The 21900-nt window shown below is 41.6% G+C and overlaps 3 protein-coding genes across 5 annotated transcripts in view; all 3 read left to right on the top strand.

Moving 5' to 3' along the window:
- The first annotated feature begins 1040 nt into the window (after positions 1 to 1040).
- On the top strand, positions 1041 to 4516 carry LOC132904555 (L-lactate dehydrogenase-like). 2 transcript variants are annotated; one of them, XM_060955172.1, is made up of 5 exons: positions 1041 to 1308; positions 2377 to 2506; positions 2595 to 3060; positions 3259 to 3500; positions 3662 to 4516. In XM_060955172.1, the coding sequence occupies exons 2-5, from the start codon at positions 2381 to 2383 to the stop codon at positions 3824 to 3826; spliced, it is 999 nt and encodes a 332-aa protein (XP_060811155.1). In that variant the 5' UTR covers positions 1041 to 1308; positions 2377 to 2380; the 3' UTR covers positions 3827 to 4516. The 2 variants fall into 2 exon arrangements, with proteins under 2 accessions (XP_060811155.1, XP_060811154.1); XM_060955171.1 differs by having other exon boundaries at positions 1042 to 1390.
- Positions 4517 to 5505: 989 nt separating this feature from the next.
- LOC132904672 (L-lactate dehydrogenase-like) lies at positions 5506 to 7537 on the top strand. The gene is made up of 7 exons (XM_060955362.1): positions 5506 to 5652; positions 5910 to 6027; positions 6152 to 6325; positions 6434 to 6607; positions 6741 to 6858; positions 6956 to 7079; positions 7267 to 7537. Exons 1-7 carry the CDS (start codon positions 5506 to 5508, stop codon positions 7429 to 7431), a joined length of 1020 nt encoding a protein of 339 aa, XP_060811345.1. The 3' UTR covers positions 7432 to 7537.
- Positions 7538 to 9049: 1512 nt separating this feature from the next.
- Positions 9050 to 21900, top strand: part of LOC132904530 (uncharacterized) — a 41339-nt gene continuing 28488 nt past the window's right edge. The window contains exon 1 of one of the 2 annotated variants that reach the window (XM_060955119.1): positions 9050 to 9465. In XM_060955119.1, coding sequence (XP_060811102.1) covers positions 9395 to 9465 — 71 coding nt within the window. In that variant the 5' untranslated portion in view covers positions 9050 to 9394. Of the gene's footprint in view, positions 9466 to 20857; positions 21236 to 21900 lie in introns of those variants that run through there. The other variant, XM_060955120.1, reaches the window with a different exon arrangement.

Genomic DNA, 21900 nt, shown 5'->3' with positions numbered 1-21900 from the left:
TTCCTTTCGTGACTGGCGCGAGCGCTGTTTGTGTAGGCTATAGAATCACGTGAGACTTAGGAAGAACGAAAATAACGCTCGAGAATACAAGAGAAGGAAGAGTAGATGAAAAGGTGCTCGTGATCACGTAGAACTTATAGTGACGAACATATGAAGATTCATTGCGTCATTCTCAACTGCATTCATCGTGGTATTCCTAAATATGATTCAGCTAAACGGAACACGTGCCGATGTGTGTATTCACCAACAAACCAGCAGACTCGCGCAAAATGTACGCGCCGATATTATATCTGCGGCATACTATCGACAAGATTATTCGATAAAAATGTTGGTGGATGCTCTATTCTGATTCGAGATAAGTACTAGACAAGGTTTATTTTTTCGCACACGAGTTTTTAAATAAGTCTATTGTTTCTTGCGGGATTCCTCTTGTCCAACGGGATTGGTTAATTCTAATCGTTTCATTCAATTAACATGTACATTCCATTGCGATGAAACTTAAACTACGATTGCGGAGAATGACATCACTCTTTGCATTATCAGTTTTTGGAGCGATGATAATGAAAATTGGAGTTTCAATAAAATTTCTGACGGATAAATCCAGACATATGAAATTAAGCTAATTAATAAATACAACATACTTACATATGTTCCCTAGAGTTTTAAAATCCCATTACCTCTAAAATTCCACTATAAAAATAATCGAACGCATCGATTAGATCCACAACAATTTCCTTTTCAAATTATATAAATCTTTATGAAAACAGTTCGAGTAAATTTAACGCAGTACTAAGTCCAAAAAAAATATCCAGTTAGGTGGCATTCCACGGACCCCAATCGTATGTATTTTTAGTCCCCTTAAAACGACACACATCCTGCAAGCTGATTTTTATTAGCCGCGCAGTGGGGATCGAGAAGAAAGCACCACATGGATCGATAGACACTGTTCTTCGGGGAAAAAGGAACGCACGTTGCGTCATACGACGCGTGCGCAACATCACCTTCAATTTCCGAAAATCTAAGTCGCGATCTACGTACTTCGCCGCGTCAGCTAAGTTACCGATGAATTTGAAGTAACGTCCACGCGAAGCGTGAACGATCGACACGTGACACGGGGTCAATGTGAAAATTTATCGGAAAAACCGAACGCGAATTTATCATTTCGGCGATACTCGGTTGTATTACCGGTTTCATCAGCCCCCAACGCGCCGGCTGAAGCCTATGGGAGGTATAAAAGGCGGGAACAAGGTCACCTTAGCAAACAGAAGTCTCTGAGCTGTCAGCCAAGTTGGACGTACGGACCTCCTGGTAAACCGCCCAAATAACCTGCTTGGTGTTAGCTTCATTTCTTTCTCTGCTTTCTGTTTTTCTTTCTTAAAGCAACCATGAGGTTAGTGTATATATGTTTTATTCTTTATGTTCGTCGCGTTTCAAGTTATTATACGACGAGATTAGTCGATGTGTCGATGTTTGAAAGTTAGTGTATAACGACGCGTCGTATAAGGATGAGTCCTGTTAACGCGATGTGGGACGCCATTCCCATAGAAGAAACTGGGTCACAGCGCAGTTATTGTTCACTTGGTGATATACTTAATTGACAGAATTAGTTCGCTCGTTTTGCTAGTGTATTCTATCGGTGATGGGTACTGATATCTGTTTTCGATGTTATTCGTAGTTTTTCAGTTTGATTTATTTGAGTAGTTGCTTGTAGTTTCCTGTGTAACCTGCATTTCTATAGTACGTGTAACTTTGAACGTTGGTACACGTGCTTAACGTACTACTAGTGGCACCTTACGAGCTTGCTTGTATTATATACGTTCTACGTTTCATTCATGCGATCGATATAGTAAACGAATAGATAACTATGAACCAGAAGAATTTTCCCTCCGTACCTAGCTGCTTAAACAAAAACTGGTAAAAATTCATTTCTGATTCGTTTAGGTGTAAATATATAAAGTGCCATGTAATTAAAAGTTAACGATATTCTTTTTGTAGATATTTCTTCTTCTTGTGACTAACATATTCTATTTTTTCTTCCTCTATTCTTTGCACGAACGAAACGTATCATTTTAAAGATGGAGGGGTCACGAAATTTTGAAATTCTGAAATTTTCGTAACCTTTCCGACTTTGACAGACTCATAAGCGAAAAAATAAAACGCTAAAAATTCTTGCAATATAAAGAGTAACTATTATGACACCATACGCTGATTGAAGCACATTTTTGTAACAATAGAACGTTTCTAAAATTTGCGTAATAGCATGAGAGCACGCTATGACCTTTTTGACCTTGATCGACCTTTTCATGTAGAAAATTCAAAAGTAGACAAGAATCAGCTAACCTATTACACATTAGACAATATAAATATTTTTTTTAGGAGAATGGCATTGTTGAAGAATAAATTATTAAACACGGTGATAGAGCCGGTTGCCACGGGAAGAAACAAAGTTACCGTGGTCGGCGTCGGCCAAGTCGGTATGGCTTGTGCCTTCAGCATCTTAACAGACGTAAGTTTTACATTCTGAAATCGGAATATTTATAAATTAATAACTACAACAATCTACAACCGAAATAAGAATTTTTTTCGTATTGCAGAATGTTTCGAGCGACTTGGTGCTCGTGGATGTAATGGCGGATAAGCTAAAGGGAGAGATGATGGATTTGCAACACGGTAGTGCGTTCTTGAAGAACGCAAAGATCAACGCCAGTACCGATTACGCTGCTACAGCGAATTCTAGTTTGTGCGTTGTGACCGCCGGTGCTCGTCAAAGGGAAGGCGAGACAAGACTGGATCTTGTTCAAAGAAACACAGATATCTTCAAAGGCATCATTCCACAGCTGGTCAAATATAGCCCGGACACGATTCTCTTAATCGTTTCGAATCCGGTAGACATTCTGACCTACGTGGCGTGGAAGCTTTCAGGCCTGCCAAAGAACCGAGTGATTGGAAGTGGAACTAATTTGGACTCCGCCCGATTCCGCTTCCTTTTGTCGCAGAAATTGAACGTTGCACCCACATCCTGCCATGGTTGGATTATCGGAGAGCATGGCGATACGAGTGGTACGTTGACGCGCAATATTCGAAGGTTGATTGGTTTTTTAGTGCTCACAGCTGATTAACGATTGTTATCTGTGATAAGGAGTGTCGCGTTATCAAACTTAGATCGTAATTTTACCGAATTTTCACGTGAACAACGAGTGAAATGTGTTTTTGTAGACTGATGGTAATTAGTAATATTTGTTTCATTATTGTTTTCAGTACCCGTATGGTCTGGAGTAAACGTTGCTGGCGTCAGGTTGCGCGACCTCAACGAAAACGTTGGTACGGACAAAGACACTGAAAATTGGGGTGAACTGCACAAACAGGTTGTAGATAGCGCATACGAGGTGATCAAACTAAAGGGCTATACATCGTGGGCTATTGGTTTGAGCGTTGCGAATCTCGCGTCTGCTATATTGCGAAACTCCAACCAAGTTCACGCCGTATCTACCATGGTTACCGTAAGTCGATAACTCGTGTCTCTTATATAAGTAACGCGCGATTGTACTATCATCGTGGATTGCAAAACGAGTTGCTGAAACGTCTAGACGTTTAAAAATTTTTTATTGCTGAACTTATCGTTCAGTGAGCAATAATGATCCTCATATTCGATTAATTTCAGGGATACCACGGAATCAAGAAGGACGTGTTCTTGTCTCTGCCTTGCACCTTGGGTGAAAGTGGTGTCTCGTGCGTTGTTCAACAGAAGTTAACAGAGGGCGAGACTGCTCTTCTGCACCAGTCGGCCGATATGATGCACGACGTGCAAAAGGACTTAAAATTTTAAATAATTCGTTTCGTTTCGCGCGTTGAAACAACTCTTTCTCCTAAACAAATGGAATCAATCATCTTGTAACTTAATTTCGTGTGTGTTTATGCACTCAAAGTATTGATTCTTGACAAGCACCTTTGGTTTCTACTTACGGTTTATTACTTAAGTTCGTATGGCCAATGCTTAAGAGTGCTATTAAAAATATTTAAATTTTATTTATATGTATAAACACGCCAAAAACACGTTCTGATTCGATGAATGATATAAATGATTCAATAGTTAGAATAATCTTTTGTATAAAGAAAATGTGTTCGCGTGACCACGAAGTATTAATTACTGTTGTATCGATGTTTAACATTTACGACAGATTTTATTGCATTCAGTTGGTTTAATACGACATTATATATTAGAACATACTAATTATATTATTATCATATATAAGTTATATGATACAATAATTCTACGATGTATGTAATTATGATTTGACGCAAGACAAGATAATTAATCGATAAGTCGAAGTACAAATATGTACGATAAACAATTATCAGCCACGATACGACAATCGGACACAACTTGAAATGGAAATTTAAATTGATTCGTAATTTACGTTTATCTTATACTTGTCAGAGATATCAGATGATTCTCAAAAAGTTCAATGTCTACCTCACGAAACTCGCATAGACTGATCTGTATTTTCATACGAAACCTAGAGTACTATTTCCTAACTGATCCTGTCATCAAACATACCACACATTGTCTTGTATATTTATACCAGTGATATAATAAATCAATACGAGTTTAGTTAAGCCAATGAAACGATTATTTTTATTTTAAGATTTGTCATACGACTATTTATTATTATAAGATGAATCTATCGCAATCATGCGCTGAATACGAATCCTTGTAACCATGGATTGTTTAACAATTGATAAACCGACGCAATGACGATTCACTAGGCGCGTTATGATCGGCAGCGCCTTCTTTTTTATGAAACGTCAATTAACCTTGTGCGATGTGACATTTTTCGCGATAGAGGGGCCACGGGAATTAAACAAAATCATCAGGTGTTAGAAGCAATGGTTTTGTCGCGCATGCTGTCGATTTCGTCGCTGCCGGCATGTGTGAAATGTACGATATGTACGATATCGAGGAGAAGCTTTGCCAGCAAATACTTTCGTCGTAATTTACCGCCAACGATACTAAAGGACATTTTCGCCGGTGGCAAGACGAAGAAAATCGCGTCCGCTGATTTTGGCAAAGACGCCACCGCTGGAAACGATTTACAGAGAGCGGTCAGTTTCGTGTAAGCGATCTATACTCCATTACCTACTGACCGCTCTTTCTTTAACACATATTTAACATTGGAATTCTACGTATGAAATGCATAGCTCAAATTACTTCTTTGTCAAATTAAAATTAAACAATTTACCAAGTTCTTTCTTAAATATTAAGTCAGTATAAAAGTACGATCGTTAAATATAATGCAAAGAGCCAATAAAGAAAGAATGTTGAAAAGTACATTAAGAATTGGAATTCCGAGAAGTTGATCTTCATTAAAGATACATAGCTTGGAATCGTACCAACAAGACTGTAGCCTCTTTTAAACGCAAAATACCACTCATTTCATATGTCGTAACTCGACAAATGCATCGTGAATATCGAATTGACAGAAGGTGTACCAGTGTTACGATAAAATGATAACTTTTCATTTCAGACCACCATGTCTGAAGGAAGAGCTGCTTTGCAAGTTTGCGGAACCGGTACGAGATTGCTGTCACAAGGTGACGATCGTAGGGTCGGGAATGGTCGGCGTGGCCTGCGCGAACTCGCTTCTCTTCCAGGTACATCGGTACCAACCTTTTACATTTTTCGACCCTTGAACGACGAACTTATCGAACGTTCAAGACTATCGAGTTTATTTTGAACACGAGTGAAAGTTCGATAGACGTCTCACGTGGTAAATCCGCGGCAACTAAGTCCAGGAATATGGCAGAAGTCCTGGAAAATGTCCTCGTGTTACATACACGTGCATTCTCGATGATGGAAAGTCACGTCGAGTCACTTGGGCATTTGTAATTTTTCCGTTGCTTCATCGCAGAACATCACCCCGCACATTGCGATAGTCGATGCATTCCCGAAGAAGCTGGAGGGGGAAGGAATGGATTATAATCACGGCTCGGTATTTTTAGGAGATCCACGCATAGATTTCGACACAGGTAACGATGTTTACTTTAAAAATAGTTTCATTGAGCATGTGACAACTTTCACGACAAAAGTTTAATTATAAATAGCGTGGCAAATGATTAAACAGATAGAGGAATAAGAAGAATGTTGTTTCAGACTTTTGTATTACAAGCAACTCGAAGGTGATCGTTATAACTGCGGGCGCGAGACAAAAAAAAGGTGAATCGCGGTTAGATTTGGTACAACGCAATTCGGAGATTATGAAGAACATTATACCTACTTTGGTTAGTTATAGTCCGAATGCTGTGTTCGTGATCGTCAGTAACCCAGGTTAAGTATGACTTAAAAGGAGAAATCTTCGGATTTATCTGTACGACGGAAGACAATACATCGAAGTCAATGTTAAGCCGCGAGTAGAAACGGAACTTTTACTTTCAGTTGACATTTTGTCGTGGATAACGTGGAAAGTGAGCGGACTACCGGCCGGCCGAATAATCGGAAGTGGGACTAATCTCGATTCAGCAAGGTTTCGTTACTTAATCGGCGATCGTATAGGGATAGCGCCGAGCTCGGTTCACGCGTACATCATCGGCGAGCACGGGGACAGTCAGGGTGAGTTCGAAAATCGGCCACGTTTGCGGCGAATTCGACGCGTACTCTACGTGATCTAATTTTTTACATTTTGCCGGAGGAGAAAGCACACGTTACGTATCGCGTCTGTTTAAGTCCGTTTGACGTTTCCTAGTTCCACTCTGGTCTGGAATAAATGTCGCTGGTGTACAATTTCGCGACATTCTGCCGAATATCGGCCTCGAAACCGACGAAGAAAGATGGTTCGAAATTTCCAAGGAAGTCGTCAGACTGTGAGCTCTAGCCTCCTGTTTCCTATTATATCTCAAATTATGTTATAATGGATTGGTAGAAAGAATCGACAAAATGAATTTTTTTCTTGTTTTCCAGTGGCGCCACGGTTAGGTGTTTGAAGGGATATTCCAACACAGCAATTGGCCTTTCGGTTGCTCACATCGTAACGGCTATTCTGTCCAACTCGCAGACGGTTATACCGGTTTCAACTTTAGTTCAAGTATTAATTAAACTTTGAGCCTAAACTTTTTACCTAAACCGTGACTTAGATCGTACTTTGTGATCGAAGTCGATTACATAAAAATTTCAGATCAAACGTGATTAAGATTAGACAGTTCTACGCAGAAGATTACTTTGAATCTTGTAATATCACTAGTCGATTTTGATTGAACAAATTTTATTTGTAGGGTCATCACGAAGTTTGTCAGGAGATTTTCTTGTCGCTGCCCTGTTCCATAGGTGAGAATGGCGTTACGAATATCGTGCGAATGCGAATTACAGAATTCGAGAAGAAATTGTTCCAAACATCAGCGAACTTTGTATACAACGTGCAAAAGGATATCAAAACGTGATCGTTCGAATCGTCTTTCTAAATAATATCGTATCGTTTAATTGTGATGATTACCTTTTTTGTAAAAAGTGTATTTAAATATATCATGTCCCATGCTGCTCGATAAATGATCGAATATTACATATTCGCGGCTTTCGATCGATTATTTCAACGAGAGAAAAATAACATTCAAACGACTTCCCCGACTTATCTCACCTGGAATCGCAGCCTGTCTCGGAGCACGAGTCAAATACGTGCGATGACGAAGCCCGTGTCTACCCGCTTTTTTTTCTCCTCTTCTGTGAATCACTGATGTCGTTTTCATCCAATCGATGACGTCAATGACCTATCTACAGATGTTCCGAAGAACACTGAAGGATATTTCGTCGATTTGCATACGCATGAGTTCCCTGAACTCATACTTAAAACAACATTTTTTTCAAATGAAAATTCAAATCCATAACTCTGCTGTCGCATCAAGGATTTAAGTATTTCGCTAAAATTCAGCATCAGTACACAATTTTCAGGTTACGCGAATAGGTTCGTTCTCCGTGGTACACGTAAAAAAGGCAATAGGTGACCGGTGGATGGTACCAGAAGGTCGCGATTCCGCCGCAGGCTAGGCCACGGCAAGGTGAGAGAACAGTGTGAAAATCGACCACAAGATGTCGCATTGAAATGCTCAGGTAAGGCGATAGCCGCACGAGCCGCGATGTTACAGCATTCGAACGCTAACAGTGCCGTAAGAACAGCGGTATTTTTCGAAGAATTCTCGTTTGAAAGCGTTTGGAGTTCTCCGAACAAAATGTTGCATTAGTTACAAAATCTGTTCGCGATCACAAAGATCTGGAGATTATCGAGAAGTTTGACGATTCTAATCACCTGAGGAGATTGTCAGTTAAGGATTAACGAAGGGATAAGAAAAGAAGGATTAACGCGATATCTCTGATTTAAAAACGTAAGAAGGAGAAGCAGTAATTGTGAAAATAACTAGTCGTCTTGATATCGAGCGAAGAAGAAAACACCAGGTCAGAAACGCTCTCCTTTTACTTGGTTCGAAAGCAGATCCATTTGAAAGGCGAGGCGTGTCATTGATTTTTAAAAGAATTCTTCGTGAATTGTGTCGTAACACGCGCGCGAATCCTTTTGTCGACCAATAGAAATTCTTTCGATCGTTTCGGACTGGACGCGTGCCTTGGGACCTCGACGTGTCTCCAGGAATCGTAATTAGCAAGGAAAACATTTTACAAACGACAATCTGTTTGCTCAGCAAACCGAGCCTGGAACTTACGGTTGATAAGCTTGACGAACCTTTGCTCGAGAGTACAGCACTGATGAATCTAATGAATTTTAATTTTAGAACGAAGCTTTCCAAAATGTTAAAGTATCCGCTAGTACGTTTACTGTATCAACCAATATTCTTAATATATATAGCCGTTTTTAATATTACCATTTTAACGATTTTTACCATCGATCGCATCAAATATAGAGTCCACCAAAATTAAGATAAATTGTTATAAGAAAATAAAAAAAAAAAGTAATCTCGGCTCGAGTGTACAAAACGATCGACAAAGGAACAAGGTAACAAGACACGTTTACACGGCACTGAGGCCCAGGTGGAGGTGGTAGCCGGGCCCCGTTCTCTGTTGGTCCTATCGTCTGTCAGTGGAGCTCAGTCAGCAGACAGTCGGTCCGTCCGGTCAGCTGGTTCCGTTTATTCGTGTTAGAAGCTTCCTGATGGTAAGCCGAACGTGAAACACCTGATAGAACCCGGTAATCGAACCTCGATCATCAAGGATCGACGAAAGACTCGGCGGCCCGCGCGCCGTATGTGCGCGAGTGTACGACTTCTCCACCGGAAACACCAACGGCACGGTGCGAGGTACCAACTAAATCGAACGATAGGAACAAGTGACGGAGGAAATCGAAACACAGGAAGAAGATAGAAACGCGATAGGGACGGTGTATACCTGGTCAAGTAGAAAATGACTATATCGTACGCGAGCGAAGTGCCAAACGGTTCCAGCTTCGGCTGCTTCTGGAGGATCCTGGTCAAGTGAGTTTACGATATCGATTTCTTTCCCCGAACGATCGTTAGTTTCTTTACGCGATATCAAACGAATTTTACGATTCGTGCACGCTATCGAGATTGACGAGAAATTTGGTGACAGTGTGACAGGTTGAACAAATCTGATGCGCACTGCGAGGCCTTAGCAACAAGTTTGTCAAGCTACGTTGTCTGTAGTTGTTTTCATTCTATTCTGTTCTCTATCCTCGATCGTTAGAACACCACTGCTCGCGCTATCTGCACTTTGTCCCTTCATCGACTCCACCACGTTCTTTGGTCGCGAGTCGCGAGTCGCGACATTATCGTCTCGCAGCTCGGAACAGTAGGAAACAACGCGACACGGTAGGTTACGGACGGTACTCGACACACACGGAACATCGAAAAGGTGGTGCTCTCACTTTCCTTACGGTGGATTAATTTCACGCTGACTACGAAAGAGGACGACGCGATGGTCTGTTCGACCGGTCTCTCTGGCTAAAATTCGTACATGTTCGCGTTCCTCTACGTAAAGTAAACGGAGACGTTCCGTAACGAGAATGGACTTGCAAAATTGTCACGATTCGTGAGTCGTATTTTGAGCAGAAACGTATGAAAATAGCAAAGCAAGCAAAACTTTCGACACGCGTGCGCCCGAGCCAAGCGTTCCAAGATACTGGAGCACGCTTCTAGACAGTTTACATAGTCGGCATTCCATGTAAGACGAAGATATTGCGATATTGTGACCAGTGGATCGTTGTGCAACGTTTAACTTTCGACTCGATGTACTGTGTTCTCGATTTAGAGCCCGGCTGCATAAGAGGAGAAGAAGGAGAGGCCAGCCGAGTCCTTGGACAAGGATTCTGTAAACGCACGTGTAGAAAATAAGGAAAACCAATAACGTATAGACTTTTCTGATCGTTGTTCTATTTTCCTCGTTTTTTTATATTTGTCGTTCGATCGATTCGCTATCTTTACGAGCGATACGTTAGATGGTCGTGGAACAGGCTGGTACGCGTCGAAACAGAAATTGTCCTGATTTTTTTCCCTCAGAACGTACGGTTATATGAATCACAGTAGCGGAGCACGTAAAACCCGCTAGCACAGAAATGGTGCTCGGTCAACGCTTGCCTGTACGTTTTAAGGAAATAAGGTCGTCGATACATTGATTTTAGCCGTAACGACTCGAACGTTACGTGGAATATCGGTACGCTGTTTCTGTACTCTTCTGCCACGGGATTTTCGTTCCAGTTGTCGCTTACGACCAAATGAAACGGTAGTATTTGAATACCCCTATGTCGTGCCACGTTTATTGTGTACCGTTCAATTGTATTATATTATCTAGATACTGATTCATCTAACCATACTCGATATGAATATCAACTTGTTCAAAGTTTCGTTCTTTTTCTTCTTTAACTTATTTATGTGAATTTTTCGTGTCAACACGATGTTGTTACAATCTTTTAAATATTATTTATCGTCGATGGTCGACTTAATTTCCGTTTAGGAAAACCATCCATTCATTACACAACTTTGCTCAGAACTCGGTGACATCAATGCTCGCGTAGATCAAATGGCGCTAAATTATATGTTATACAATGAATCTTATGTAAATGTTCGGTGATCATCTGTACAGTTAAAGACGGGTTTGTCTACCTGTCGAAGTCTAAACATCGTGCTAGCCAGAGTTCTCAGAACGGGACAACAGACGTACAGAATCACTTGATTAAATAGTATCCGTTCAACGGTATCGACATAGCTACATTTGTGAACGCACGAAACGCAAACCTAAGACTGTCAATAGACTGACGGAAGAAGCACGTGATGCACGTGTAGAATCACGAGTAAAATCAGTTTCTCCGTTTAGTATCTTGTCCGGATTTTATATCAGTTACGCGCAAATGTCTTTCTACGTGATACCAACACGACTCGACTTAATAATCGACAGGTGAAAAAAATCTATAATTTTCTATAATTTTCTGCGCTTGAAATAAACGACCGGGCATTAATCAAAGGCATTAATAAAAATTTCGTGACGCAAGGTAAATTCTGTCGACGCAAAATCGCATCACGAATTCCTCGCTCGCGATTGTTCGTGAAAACGCATAATCGTAGTCGGAATATCGTTGCATACGATTTGCAACGTCCTTGCCGGAGCTCGTTTATTGACATTTCCACGACCTTTAGATCCGTGGCGTTGGTGGATCCTCGGTTGATCTCGGTTTCTCTCCGGACTGTGGGCGCCAGCTTGAAAACGGCCTTAACGGCTTTCACGTAAGATCTCGCTTTCCTAGGCTCGTTACACGCCGCGCGACACACTCCTTGCACGCAGAGTAATAGCGACGACCGACGACTATCTATAAATAACCAGCAACTTCCAGAAATAGAAAACACTTTCGTGATAGCGCTAGCAAAACGATACCGTAGTGTCACCGCTGGTATCTGTACGAATGCAATCTGTAGGTATTTCATGCTCGATTCAGATGAGATATTACCGTGTAGTTAGCTGTGATTTACCAGCGAGTTCAGCAAGCTCAGAACGTTCACGAATAAGTACAATTTCCAAAAGCTGATTGTTTCGATATCGCTGTGCGATTCCAATATTCGTATTCGATTTTTCTCTTTTGAATAAGTATTGTATTTTCAGCCAAGGTACTTGACGTACCGTGTATCGTTGCATGCTGATTTACATACTGGCAGCTAAATCATTTTCGCAATAGATTATACCGTTGGCTTGCGAGGCGAACGTGTTGAACGAACCCGAAGAACAAGAGGACTTCTGCCGTGTACCTCAAGGTTGTGCCATTTTACCTTTTATTTCATCGTGTGTATACTGCAAATGTTCTTCGATCGTACGTACTCATCTACCAATACGCCTTGACTATAAAAATATCACGTAATAGAGAGGCAAAAAGACGAGGAATGGTCGTAAAGAGGCAGGCATACAGAAAATCTTGCAGTTTCAATATACGGTTCCTGATACCGTAGAGTTTCACGCTAATCGAGATGGAACCGGCATGCGAGAAGCTTCTTTTTCTCGTGTAAGTCTTCCGGAACAGTCCATACCAGCTTTCCTATCCGCCTACCGGACTGGGCAACCAAAGAGAATGACGCGATCGAAGATCTATAAATACCCAGGAGAGTCCAGAACGATCTATAAATACAAATCCACTATCCAGGAATAGAAAATCGCGGCTGATTCTCCGCTGGGATGGTAATCATTAACCGTATGAATTCTCGAGGCTTGCCGATCTGTTATGAGGTTAGAAGCGTGGTCATTAAGTCGATTTCTGATTGACGGTTAGAAATAGTGCGTTCGCGTGTAGATTATGAGCTAGAAGAAGTTAAACCGACCACTACGATAGACACGATAGGCAACGGTAGAAGTTCGCGGGTGTTTATTTTTCTGATGTTTTGCCAGGTTTAGAATCCGAGCATCGATATAGAACCACCAGCGTGTATACCTGTATACACATGGACGCGTAACAGTTGCGCCGATCACGCGCGCTAAATAGGCCTAGCGCGTGAACGGAAGAACTATGGCAGCGAATCGCACGCGTGAAAGCAAGAACGGTTTTCACGGTGCACGGAAGACTGACCAAGATAAAGCGGCAGGATGATGATATTCGTCTGCAAGCTCGCGAAAAAGTGAAATCCAGGAATTCTTGCCTGATTTCAAATGACTCGTCATATTTCTCGTTCGCCGCGGTTCTTCTCGATCCCTCATCGCCGGCGCCAACTCGGAAATAGAATTTCTAACGGAGTGAAATCAATTTAGCATACCGAACGAAACACCGTGCGCACTTACTTTACGAAAGCATTACCACGTAGAATTATCTGTAAAAAGACGTACAGCGAGAAACTCTGTCTGATTTCACGTGGAAAATATTTCCCATCCGATGCTGATAACTCGAATCGCGCGAATGGCGATAAAACACGAAAAGAGAGAATTCCTACCGATAAACCATCGCTTATATACATTTGTAAACGTTACAAATTACGCTAAAATTCTTTGCAAATATGAAATTACTTGCAGTCTAAATACCGAGACGACGACGATCGGCGACGATCGAACAGCCGAACGCGACAACTTTCTTCGATCGGCGACCGTGAGGAATCGTGCAATGGCGCGAGCTCGGGGAACTAGGCCATTGTCTCTCAAATTGGACGATCAGGAGCGTCTCATAAGAATGCAAAAAGCCGGGATCGGTTAGTCCGTATTGCAGCGGCGCGCATCGGTGGTCGGCGGCGCGTCGAAACGACGCTACCGATTGGTCACGTTCGTGCTCGTGTGTCGCGACGACACACCGTCCTGTCGTGTCCTGTCGTGTTGAGTTGTGTCGAGTGGTGCGCGCCTCTCTCGCGAATTTAACGCTGCCTCGCGCCGTCTTCGTTTCTTTCACGAGGCTGCATCGAACCGGGTGCACGAACGTTGTTGCATTCGCACTACGCCGAATGACAATGAGACACAGGCCGCGCACCGCACACACGCTCCTAGCGTATGACACACATTTCGTTCACCTCTCTTGTCTTCCGCGGACTGCAGCGGGTACTAAGCGCGGACGCGCGCGCGTTTCTCGCACGCCAGAGTACAGGTGTGTATACGTGCACCGGATTGCTTGCGAGTATGTTTGAATTTATGCGAACGCGCTATCGAACCTCCTAGAAACATCGGGTGGACCAGAATTCCCTTCCTTCTTTCTAGGATCATTCTGCAACAATTTCCTTGATAATTTGTGCGTTCCAAGACTTGCAAAATAAATTAAATTCTGATAATATTTGCGAAGCTGAAATTAAATTTTTGTTTGCCCTTCGGTAAGTGGAAACGCGAAGAATGAGCTGGAATAAGTGTAAAAATCTTACACGTATAAAAACTGTTTAATTGTTTCCATGCACTTCTACTCGCGACCATTTATTTTCCCTCATCAGCAAGGATTGTATGTGCACTTGCTTGATCATTTCCTAGAAGAAACTGAACACGTCTAAGAAGAAACAATTTAGTCGAGCGATTTACAATGTCAGATGCTGGCTCAAAAATTGATTACAAACTTTTCAGTTCTTTTGTGTTGCAAAATACCTATTACCGACTTCTATAGCTGACGTCAATTATCCAGAAGTCACTACAACAACCCATTTTTCTATTCGCTTCTTTTTTTTACCGCGAGATACTCGACGCCTACATTAATTTACAAGCTTTGATAAATCAGGAAACTATCGTATCAAGAAGTAGCGTATTTCCACAATTTCTGAGACTATTAACAACGACACAAATACTTCTGTCATAAGACATATTTCATAAGAGTTATTCCATTAAAATGTACTTTCGTATTTGCACTTTGACTTAAGAAAGTCCTGCGATTTGTCTGATCTGCATCTCAATGCTTGCAAGAGGGGATAGACGTTTTTCGGGCGGGCACAGGCACGGGACAAGAACAGGGAACTCGTTTTCTCTTCCGCGAAGGCACTCTTGAAAAGTTTCCATTGGTCCTTGATCGAGCCGCAGAAGAGTACGCGTACGCGGGTTAAACGACACGACACAGGGACGAACGAAGCTCCTTTGCGAGGAGCAATGGCGAAATGAACGTCTTCCTGCCAGACGTGTGACGGGCACTCAGCTTTGTTCGTTTACTAATTAAAATGTGAAACCGTCCCCGAGATCACAGCGTGACCGAGGCTTACCGGTCGTATCTTCTGCTCCTCGGCAGTGAATTTCACCAGCACCAGTCTGCCTTCGGATCCATATTGCCTTTTGGATGCAATTGGATGGCTTGTGGATTCTGATTTACTTAGTCGGATCTTTCATATTTCAAATGTTCAAGGAATTCGCGTTTTCTCTAAGATATGGAGTTCCTGGTATTATCGATGATAGCTGTTCCAGGTTAAGGATAATATTGAACGGTTTATTCTATGAACAGAATATTATATTTTCTACTCAAGGGGGGAATTTTTATTGTCTTCTGAGAATTTTCCTGACACAGAAGGATCAAGATTGCTTAGTAAATCTGATCTTATGTGAGAAATCGTTGTTATGTTTATAAAATTGCTATGTTGCATTAACTAAATTTTACTTTTATCTATATCCACGACTGTTCTATTGCATAGATCAATATCGTATCAATTATGCATGAACTTAGTACTAGATTCATTTCTTCTTCAAGCTGGACGTTGCTATATATATATGCTATATATATAGAAATTTATGTTTTCAAAATACGGCACATATGATAGAGGAACGAAAATCTCTGTCTGGACAGAGGGCCAATTTCACGTGCACGGAAGCATCGATATCAAGGAAGCGACCGAGAGGTTTGCCAAAGTGAGGACGAACGAGGAGCATCACTCCGTGGAGCGTGACCGGCGTTAGTTATGCAACGTTTTGTAGCCTCGCGTCCTTGTTGCCCGCATTGGTATTATCTTGCTTAGAGCGAGGAATCAATTACAATTTGTTGCCTTGATGATGATTTTCTTGCCGAAAGGTGAAGGAGACCACCGACCGATCAATATGCCGATGAGGCTTTTCAGAACGAGTCAAATGATTTTCATTTGATCGACAGATGCAAAACGAGGTCGTTGGAAAAGTCGCGAGACCGAGGAGAAACTTCTGTCTTTCTCTGCCCTCATAAAGAAAAAGAGGCGCCACTTGTTTTAACTAAAACACTTGCAAAGTAACTCTTGCGAAATACGTACGAGCTAGGATATAATCTCGCATATCTGACAGAGACGTCTTCCACGCTGTTTACGTTTCGTTGTCCTCAACAAGAAATGTTTTAACTAACAACCTACTTTGTACCAGTATTGAGATACCCCCGTGTAAAGATGAACGTGTAGAAATAAAAATAACGATTAAGAAAGTATTCAGTCTCCGTCGAACCTCCTGAGAATCAGTAAGTCAAATGGAGCGACGAATTCGTGAGTCATCCCATGAATATCGACGAACCACCTGATCGTTCCCAGAATTGACCTTGCGTCTGGCATTTATTCGACTGCGCGTTTCCTTAAAATAAAATAAACAGGAAGATCCTCGAAAACGATAGATAGCGAGTAAGTGTCGAGCTCATTAATAAACAACATAAACTCGTATTTTTTCTATGATTAAGAAATTCGTTGATCGTTCGAAACTTCTGCCGTATTGAAGCAGAAGAATTGATAAACGATCATTAGAAACGAAAAATTGATCAATGTAATATATTTCTTCTGTTCGAACGAGGATAAAAGACATGATACGATCGTTTGATGTTTGGCACGAATAGCGTGCGTTGAAGCAGCCAAAGGCAGGTGACACACACGCAATACCTTCGAGTACCTTCCACGCATAATCGACGCACTTCTCGCACCTCGGTTCGAGATACAAGGTTGCTCGTAACTGTGTCACTGTCAATCAAACTCATCGGTATGTATAACGCTCATCTAAACACTAGTCAATATGCGATTTAATTATTCTCATGGTCTGAAGAACGGGAAGAGAATGTGTCGTTCCATTCTATAATAGGGAAAAAGAATTTAGTACGAGTATCTGGTAAGAAATACATTCCTCTTGACATTGTCGGCATAATAAACCGTCAATGTTTGAGTACTCTATTACTAGACATTTTTCGAAGGTGTTTTGCAATGCCGAATAAGTGTTTGACCAGCGGTCAACAACCACTTAGGAACCACTTATGATAATCAGGCGATCAATTCATTCCAGAAATTCTTCGAATTGTTTAGAACTGATGACACTTACCCATTAACAGGAAGAGAGCAAGTCTTTATTCTTTGATCACATCATCGACACTCGAGATCGTAAATCGTAATCTACAGGATCGTTTCCTTCTACGACTAGCCGGTTTGATTTACCTTTCTGGAATTAATCGAGAAACGTTCATGAAATGGCATAAACTCGTTAGTAATGCAAACAGTAGGATGGTTCGCGTTTCTCGCGTGATTCTCTAGCTACTGCACATGTCTTGTAGCCCAGCGGAACGTAATTTTCAACAGTCGAATCAACGCTCTTCCTCACAATGCGATTAATTAGCAACCAAATGGTCGATGCTAATCGTTCGCCGCGCTTATGTAAACTGGCCATGCCGCGTACTTCCGCAATTGCTTTCATGGGATTATAGCCAGCGTCTTCTGGTAGAGGAAATTACGTCGAAACCGTGTTTTTTTCTTTTTCTCCGGAATTCTGTTATAGAATATGGTTGCATCTTTAGAGATGATGATTTCGAGATATCGCGTATTATGCGTCTGTTCTTGACGTAGCCATACAATGGGAAAGACCCAATCCATCAGAATCGAACATAGGATAATCTTATTTCTCGAGAGTTGCTTTGCATTTGCTGGGAAAGATCGATTCTCCTCTTTTCATATTTACAGAGTGCAAGCAAGTTCCTGCATAATTATGAAACCAATGTATTTGAAAATCTAATAACTCAGTTGTCAAATTAGAAAACACGTTTAAAAGCTATTGCCAATACCTGCATGCACGCGTTGACGTTTGCATGCAACGATGTTTTTGTTATTGTCGAAGACAATCGTGTGTGATTACAGACGCAAATCGGTATCTGTCACTGGTGATATAGTGATGCTGAGTTAACAGCGAGAAGATCGAGATACATCTATATTATTCGCTAATCCACAGCTTCATGTCAGTATCGGTTCTTCGACCACCTGTTCCGAGTTGGCTTTCGTAACAATACTTATCGAGATTCGTTCTCGTTACGAGACCGACCGCAACGTTCGTAGGCGGATGAGTTCTCTTCCTGGTACAAGATCGCAGCGTTGAATCACTCGCTACACTTGAAGTCACTTTTCAGATTCTGATCTCGTACAGTGATAAAAATAGACGAGTCTGTCTATTCTAATTTATTACCAAAATGCTAATCCATTATTTACTAATAAGAAATTCTATATAGAATAAAGATACGTTGACAAGCAATCGCAAAAGTTCTTGCATCTTTCGAATTCCTTTCCGCTTGAACTTTCAATGAATAGCTCCGCATATTTCAAAGCGGTCACGTCTGGCTCGTTCAAAGGTTCGAGTAAATCGGCTCCGAATACAATTCATATTTCTCTCAAACGGCCATCACGATGAGAACTCCATAAATCATGCATTGAGCTGCGATTTCAACGATCCATAAATCATTGGAAACGCCTCGAAGAAGGTGGTGCTTCTGCCCAGCCAAGGATCGTTCAGCGTGCCACTGTTCATCGTCGAGGATCCACCTTCCTCGGTTATTGTCTTCCAACAAATGGAAAAAAAGATCTTCGAACGGATAAATAAAAAAGATAGAGTCGACGAGTGGCGAGGAGTTCGACTAGTTATCGCATTCCACCTCACGGAACCGTAGTTGGCTCGTCTACTATATCCCGAGAGGCTCGTTTCCTCTACGTTCCTTTCTTGCTCGACCAGAAGCTTCGAGCTTCTTACAAACGAAGCGTTTATAGAAGCGCTTAAGCGTACTTTAGCCTCTAGAACAAGAGAATCCTCGTTTTAGCAGACGTTAGCATAATTCAATGGAGACCTATCCTTCAATGTCGGGTAAACGGATCGGAGCAAGGAACTATCGTATAATACATTTCGATCGGATCTAACAACGAGTGAACCTTGCACTCATCGATACACCGTCGTAAAGATTACAGGAAATACATTTTTAATCTCGTGATTCAGCCGTCTGAAAGCTAATTATGCAACACTGTTTCCAACAGATTTTTCTGTGTACTCTGTACAGCGTTCTACTAGGATATCCTTCTAATAAAATGAAGCTGGGTAATTTCTTTCTGAGAAGTATTTATGCAGTTTCAAACATAAAAAATGCGATTAAGATGTTTATCGAAGCATTTGGAGGGCGTAGAGAAGGTACGTGTAGGCTTCAATGACCGTGACCATGAAAAACGCAAGAGGAAACGGATATCTCTTCATCGATGGCTTGATGTATTGCGGTGTGATCATGACGAATTCTAAATACGTAGTTGAAATCACCAACTTTAGAATAAAGAATCCATCGGTTCGAGAAACAAATAGCGTACCAGATTATAATGTCTATGTATGAGAATGCAATTTTGATGTTACGTCTAATTGCTCGTTACATGCTCCGTAACACGAAATTTTCAAAAGTGCATTTTACCACATCCCTTTGGTTTAACTATCCAATTGGTCTCAAATGTCAAAGAAATCTTTTTTCAACATCCAGCAAGAAGAATCTAAATGGATGGATTATGTCATTGAAAGAACCCTAGTACCCATCAGCTTCTTTGAATAAGAAAACAAACAATAAGACAAGTTCCCGCGGCCATTCATAAATAATTCACTAACGCTTGTAAAGCACGTACAACCTAGAGAAGATGGAACAGGCGATTCGACTATGTTTCAGCATCCACGTCGTGATTATTATTTCACTTCCGCTTTCGTATCGCACGAACGAGCCGTTTTGGTAAATCAGAGTGATGTAACTCTTGCTCGAGAGCGCTGCAAAAACGTACGCTCGTATGGATTCAGCGAAGTGCACTAAGAATCCGGAAAGATGGAGAGAAACGAGAACCTAAGAAACAAAATCGTAGAGAGAAGTATAATGTAGTCTGGTCGACAAGAACGATAAAAGGCCTTGGCGAGCCTTGACCGGTGGACCGTTACTTTACGCCATCCAGGAGCGTGGATCAAGCTCCTTATTTCCCTCTTACCGGAGCAACTTCGTTGTATAGTGTTGTTGTTTTATCGTCGTGCCTTTCCTCGTTCATCTAAAGTGCCTTCCGCGCGCTAGAACACGCGACATCGCTCGTGTACGATGTTCAGCGTCTTCGTATCGGTAATAAATAGATTGCGGATTTTTACCCATTTATAGAAGATTTGATGGTATCTATATTCATAAAAATACGCATTTGAAAAAATATTCACAGCCTGGTAATAAAATTCGCATACCACGTCGATTCTCGATAAACGTTTCTCGTGTGGTAAAGCAATTGAGAAACGAATCGATCCACCGTTCTAAAATTGCCAGTAAAATTATTTGAGAGCGAACAAACGTTTTTCTGGTTACGTTTCTAAGATGATGTTCCACGTGTAATTATTTCGTAACCTGACGGAATTGCCGCGTTTACGCTATGCTACGAAAGTGCAGCTGTTTCGCCGTTAACGTGTCAAACGACGGACGTAGTCTCGCAGCGAGATATACATTAGAATACGGATCGCGTAAATTAACCAAAGTTTATTACCGTCCTGTTACGCTGTGAAAAAGTGGCGACCGCCTGACGGCATTACAGAGATCGCGATCTAGATCGTTTCGCGAACGCTGTCGCACAGTTCGTGCCCACGGTGGCGCAGCTACGATAGATAATCGACTTAGCGAAGGTAAAGAGTATTGTTGGCTATTTAGCGAAGCAAATGCAACGATGACTCACGTTTCAGCAATATTTAGCATTCCGCGGTGCTACGAAAGCAGTTATAGCGCACCAGTCACTTCCTACGCGTCTTTGGCCGTCTCCGACCGGTATTTGTATTAACCGTCCTCGAAAATCATCGGCTAATTACAGAAAAAGTTCGCATGTGAAAATATCGATAAATTGTTTTCCGTCGGTTAACTGTTTTGTTTTCGAAGCGACAAAAACGATTACCGCGAACATTAAATGTAATAACAACACTCGGTATAGAAACATCGCTCCAAATTTCTCTCGCGGTGTTAAACAGTTGTTACGTAAACACTGGAAATGTGAAGAAACTTCGCGCATCGATGGAAACCGGAGTGAATGATTAAGATCATACCGCGAACGCGTCTTGCCCGTGGCATTTGCAGCTCGGCAATCAGAGGTAAGCAACAGCGGTTTAAACTCTATTCGGAGTTACAGAAACACGCTAGGTTTAACCGCGCTACGGCTGATTTCGTGTTCTGAAACCGCGACAACCATGAGCCAACGGAGAAAGGACGAAAAAGGAAATACTTTTGCGCCAAGCTAAATCACCGCTACGGCATTATGTTATAACGATCGTGCATAAATGCTCGACATCTGGTCTGCTATAAGACAGCCCTTGCCCATTCACTCGGGGATGAATATATGCTTTAGCTCGACCACGCGCGTACATCGTTAACTTCTCGCTTCGAACGTCAATCTTTACGACCTGCATCAACGTCTTCTTCGCTTCTATCTCCATTCTGGTGGAATCTTTTGACACCGATAAAAAATGTCTGTTGCTCGGCAGGGGATCTGAATTTATTACACAGGAAATTTACGAGACGTGTACTACTTTCCACATCCGTATTGACGGATAGGTATAAGTGGAATAATTCCAATTATTTTATGTTTTAATGTAAAGTTACAATTCGTGAGAGGTATAGAAGAAGAAAAGAGTAAACAGCTTTTTAGGAAGGTCGTGTTTGAAATTATTGCAGAAGCGTATCTTTCATACGATGAATATTAGGATTTGTTGTACTCTGTATACGTGCGATTTAAAGAATATTCGTTTTGATGAAAATT

Source organism: Bombus pascuorum, chromosome 2 (genome assembly GCF_905332965.1).
Source record: "Bombus pascuorum chromosome 2, iyBomPasc1.1, whole genome shotgun sequence".
Lineage (NCBI taxonomy): Eukaryota > Metazoa > Arthropoda > Insecta > Hymenoptera > Apidae > Bombus > Bombus pascuorum.
This window is presented reverse-complemented; position numbering and strand designations above follow the sequence as displayed.

Coding starts and splice junctions, on each gene's coding strand:
- LOC132904672 (XM_060955362.1), top strand. CDS start 5,506: ATGATAACTTTTCATTTCAGACCACCATGTCTGAAGGAAGAGCTGCTT. Junction 6,326..6,433: donor CGTGATCGTCAGTAACCCAG/GTTAAGTATGAC, acceptor TTTTACTTTCAG/TTGACATTTTGTCGTGGATA. Junction 6,608..6,740: donor CGAGCACGGGGACAGTCAGG/GTGAGTTCGAAA, acceptor GACGTTTCCTAG/TTCCACTCTGGTCTGGAATA.
- LOC132904555 (XM_060955171.1), top strand. Junction 2,507..2,594: donor CCTTCAGCATCTTAACAGAC/GTAAGTTTTACA, acceptor TTCGTATTGCAG/AATGTTTCGAGCGACTTGGT. Junction 3,061..3,258: donor AGAGCATGGCGATACGAGTG/GTACGTTGACGC, acceptor TATTGTTTTCAG/TACCCGTATGGTCTGGAGTA.